Source organism: Pundamilia nyererei, unplaced genomic scaffold, assembly GCF_000239375.1.
Source record: "Pundamilia nyererei isolate P.nyererei 1_Seehausen unplaced genomic scaffold, PunNye1.0 scaffold00034, whole genome shotgun sequence".
NCBI classification, from domain to species: Eukaryota; Metazoa; Chordata; class Actinopteri; order Cichliformes; family Cichlidae; genus Pundamilia; species Pundamilia nyererei.
The window spans coordinates 685,007-689,730 of NW_005187435.1; the positions used below are offsets into that span (position 1 = coordinate 685,007).

A 4,724-nucleotide genomic window follows, 5' to 3' on the forward strand; every position below is an offset into this window, starting at 1 on the left:
TGTTTGTATATGTGCTTTTATTCTGCTGCTGTTACAACCAGATTTCCCCTTGTGGGACAAGTAAAGGATTATTCTAAGGCATATTTATTCATGTTAAACTCTCCCTTTAAAGTAAAATAGTAAAAGCAGAAAGCTGACAGCAATAAACAGAATTTTGCAAAGTGTTTACAAAAATAAAACAGTAAAAGATTAAAAATGTTAAGACAATCTAAACCCCTAAGTAACAAAGTATTTGATTATCAGCTCTGCTGATAATGTTGAGGATGGCTGACCTGTTCCTAGGCAGCGGAGAGGCTGTTTTGTTTTTGTCTGAAGTGTGCAGTTTGGTCTTCATCTCATTGATCTCTGCTTCTTTAAACTGCAGTTCAGACTGCAGAGACTGAACCTGTGCACAGAAAACATGCCAGTGTCACATTATTCCAAAGGATCATAACCACCATATGCTCTATGCTTATGTGTTTTTAGTGCCTCACCTTCCTGTTAAGCTCCTTTTCCCTTTCACTATACTCTTTCTGTCTCTGAGTGTCCAGTAGGGTCTGATTCTGTCTCCGAGCCTCCTTCTCCTGTTGAGCTGCTTTTAGAGAGTCCCTCAAGACCCGGATCTCCCCGCTCTTCAACACAATCTCCTCTTCCACCTCCTTCAGCTAATAACATACACAAAACACAATAACTTATCTAAATAAACAAAAAAACGCAGAAATCCTGCTTTGTAAGACATTTGCTACTGATGAAAATAGATACATACATCTAACGTTCTAGTACAGATATCCAAATTTGAACCAAGGCTTTATTGTATACTTCCATGTTATGGAGAGAAACTAGAAATGGCATAGAGTCTCAGGTTTGTTAAGGAGTATAGACATTATAAAGTTAAAATACTATAATAATTTTCACAAAATATTAAAGCTACGTGAGAGGAAAAAAATGAAGGAAGGAAAATTTGCAGCCTCCACTTTCTTAAAAAGAAATCAGGACCTTTTGGATGTTGTACTTTTGGACAGTCTCCATTTTAAAAGAGCCTCACCTTCCTCTTCAGCTCTGCATGCTGAGCCTCCAGGAGACCGTAGGAGTCCTCTCTGTCTGACCCAAACTGCTGCTGCCTGTTACCTGAACAGCAACAGCTTTATCAATGTGTTCAGTACAAAAATCGACTGTATTAATACTTTGATAATGATTTTTGCATTTGCATGTTAAAGGACTTTACAAAAACTTTCCAAATACAAACGATTAGCTACACACTAATTTTTTCAAAGGTCTTTTTCAAAATGTAAGGAAACACATGAGAAGATATTTTGTTTTCTTATCTTCCTGTTTACAAGCAAAGATCGATGATTTTACTCAATTTCAGCTCTTGATTGGATTAATTAGCAGGTCCATATCAAATGTTTTATTTACAACTTTTAGCCATTCATCTGTTTTTGATGGTTCTCCTGACTCCTTCACAAACATCACATTTTGTCATCTATTGTTATATCATCTTGTCTATCTATACACACGACTGTACTTGTGAATACTGTCTCTGAAAGGACAAAACACCATAAACAGTGCCCACGTTTCAAATGCCCACTGGCTTTTGGTTACATAGAGGAGCAGATTCTGTGCCAGATGAAGGTCCAAAACACTTTTCTTAACGTGATAAAGAAAAAATAACAGGAACAGATGAGATGGAATTCACACCTTTTCAATTCTGGACTAGGAAGATAAAATTGCATGTGGTTTATCGTGTTAAATAACTGTTGTTAAAAAGAATACTACCCTCACAGGAACTGTGTAGACATAAGCATAATTCTTTTTTGAACACTGACAGTGATATATTCAGTCTCCATCTCGTATATTAAATTAGTTTTTATGATATTTCAAGAAATACTACAACAGGTTAGGGGGTTTTTTTTTAGAAGGAAGACACTGAAAAGGTACTTTAATGTGCTGCTTGCATGAATATCAAAAAATAATTGAATTTGCTTCAGCTATTTCTAAAGGCAGCTCCCTGAGTTTTAGATAAAAGAATGAAATATAACATTTAACACATGTAGGACGGTTATTACACTGGTTTCCACGTAATTTTAGAACAGATTTTAAAATCTGAATGCTTGCTCTTAAAGATCCTGCAAATCTTCATCTTCATGAACTATGAACCAGCTCCACCACTTGGGTTATTTTCCAGGTGTCTTCTACTACTACTACTGAAGACATAACCTTTATGCTACTGCAATAACCTACAAAATCCTAATAATGGTGTGCCACCATTATCAGTATGTGTTTAGCAGTGCCTTTCAGAAATCCAGGTACTTATCAATTAATTTCATTTTGCTTATTGCTCTACTTTTACTTTGGGAGTTTTATCAGATTTCCAAGGCTACCATGATTTATATTTATTATTTCTACTTGTTTTAAAGGCTTAACTTATTATTTTTTTCATCTAATGCTTTTTTTATTGCCTTGTTGTTGAGTGCAATTTGTAAAGATTTTATTTATTCACCTGCTCAAGCCCATCTATGAACTAACCAAAATTGTATCAAATTACATTTTCCATATAGTTTTGTGGCTGCAAAACTGTAATATGGACTTTTTTATGCAGCTCATTTTGCTTCTACAATGAAAGTGCTACATTTTTTTTTCAGAGAGCTACATAAATAGTTTTTCTTGCTTGCAATTTTCATTTAAATCAATGGTAGACTAGAAAGACAGAAATCAATCTATTCAATGATTAATGCACACGATGAAAAGGAATTAAGCATACTGGAATGTAATTGCCAGTGGAATTAACATTCCACAGCATATTTAAATGTTTAATAATTTTTCTTCTCCTCTTTGCTGCTTCCTTTAGAGTTTACCCTAACAGATAACTTGCTTCCATCTCAAACCATCCTTAGCATCCTCCTCTTTTACACCAGCCCTCTGCCCATCCTCCTTCACTACATCCACAAAACTTCTCTGTGGTCTCTCTCATTTCCCCTGCCTGGAAGACCCATCTTCAACATCCTTTGTCCAATATATCCACACTTCCTCCTCTGCACACATCCAAACCTTGTTAACCTTGCCTCTCTAACTTTGTCTCCAAACAACTCCACCTGAGCTGCACCTCTGATTTACTCATTTCCAACCTTGTCTATTTTTGTCACTCCCAATGAAAACCTCAACATCTTCCACTGACACCTCTAGCATCTCCTGTCTATTTATCAGTTTCCAAACCCTGCCATCTTGTAAACCTTCTATTTCACTCCCGTTCTGATCCTTCTGTTACAAATCACATCTGAAACTCATGTCCGCTCACTCCACCTTTCCTGCACTCTCTACTTCACCTCTCTTGTGCACCTTCATTGTTTTGAATGACTGACACGAGTTATTTAAAATCACCCACCTTCACCTTTCCACCTGTCTTCCTTTAATTTACACACATAATGCTCTGGTGTTTAATTAAGGGCATATTTTTACATAAATAATGTTAATAATAGTGTAGATTAAAAAAAATACAAAATAAATACTCACCCAATGGTTCTCTACTTGGTATCCCCGCATTCTCTCTGTGGCTACTGTTTAAAGAAAATGCATTTTCTCTGCTATGATTAGATGTGGTTTTGTTCACAGGTTTGTTCTGCCCAAAGGAGGATGGCCAGGATGACCCGCGGGCTGGCTGAGTCGTTTTGGATCCTGTCCCTGGCTCTACACCTTCCGAAGCCGACGTGATGGCTTGCGAGGCGATATCATCGATTTCATCTAAAACTTCCTGGGTGAATTCTTCATCATCTCCAAAAGGGTCATCAAAAGCCACTGCTGTCACTACATCCTTGTTCAGGCCACGGAGACGCTTTGTTGGGGGACAGTTCATGCTGCATGGGGGGAACATATCATTAGCATTTGTGAGTAATTCGCATGCATGCATATTCACAAACACTAAGACTAGGCGACTGTGTGGGTCTCTTAGGAATAACTAGTATAACTGAAGATAACTATTTTAATTAAACCCGTACTTTGCGATTAAAACTGATTCGTTTAATCGTTTCAAGACTAGCCCTGAAATAACTTAGTTAGGTACAGCATCAGCTAATAACTTATTAAGCAAAGGCACGTTCAGGAATTGAAAAAAAAACTCAGGCTAATGTGACTGAAGCAAAAAGAAAAAAGACCCCAAAACGCATGTTTCTTATTTTAGCTTAACTACATGCATGAACACGTACAAGTTTCTTCTGACTTGATTGCGTTACCTTGCCTCTGGCTTCTCTGGCTGTCGCTGCTGCCAGCTAAGCTAGCAAAAACTAGTCGTGATTTCCAATGGGAAGTTAGCCTGCTAAGCTACAAAACCTCATTCAGTCAAAACAATATTTGGATTTATTGATTAAAAAGACATAGAGAGTGTCTTAAATAGAACTCCTTTACACGGCGCCCATGAATTAAACTGTGAAATGCTGTATAATATGGTACAACAGCACATAAACAACACCAAACTAAAGTTGACAAGACAGAAGTGTGTCGTTCATCCCGCTCCGGTGTGCCTGATAACGTGACCAATCATAGTACTGCTTTCGCTGTTCGGCCAATCATTGACACCGAATTCCTAAACTGGGTCTTTTACAGGTACCCGTTTGAGACAAACTATACTAAACGCGCAAATTGGTATCCTTAAAGGAGTAGCTACGCATAATAGTTACTGATCTTGTTAAGGGTGAACTCATGACTGAAGCTTTCCTTAGAACACTGTTTGGAAATAAGGGAAATACCTTTAT

The 4,724-nt window shown here is 37.4% G+C and overlaps 1 protein-coding gene across 1 annotated transcript in view; it reads right to left on the reverse strand.

Annotated features, from left to right (window-relative positions):
- Positions 1-4,509, reverse strand: part of atrip (ATR interacting protein) — a 17,323-nt gene extending 12,814 nt beyond the window's left edge. The window contains 5 exon segments of the mRNA XM_013910017.1: positions 273-385; positions 474-644; positions 1,025-1,107; positions 3,490-3,830; positions 4,206-4,509. Of these exon segments, the coding sequence (XP_013765471.1) occupies positions 273-385; positions 474-644; positions 1,025-1,107; positions 3,490-3,829 (707 nt within the window). The 5' untranslated portion in view covers position 3,830; positions 4,206-4,509.
- Between the last annotated feature and the right edge of the window lie 215 nt (positions 4,510-4,724).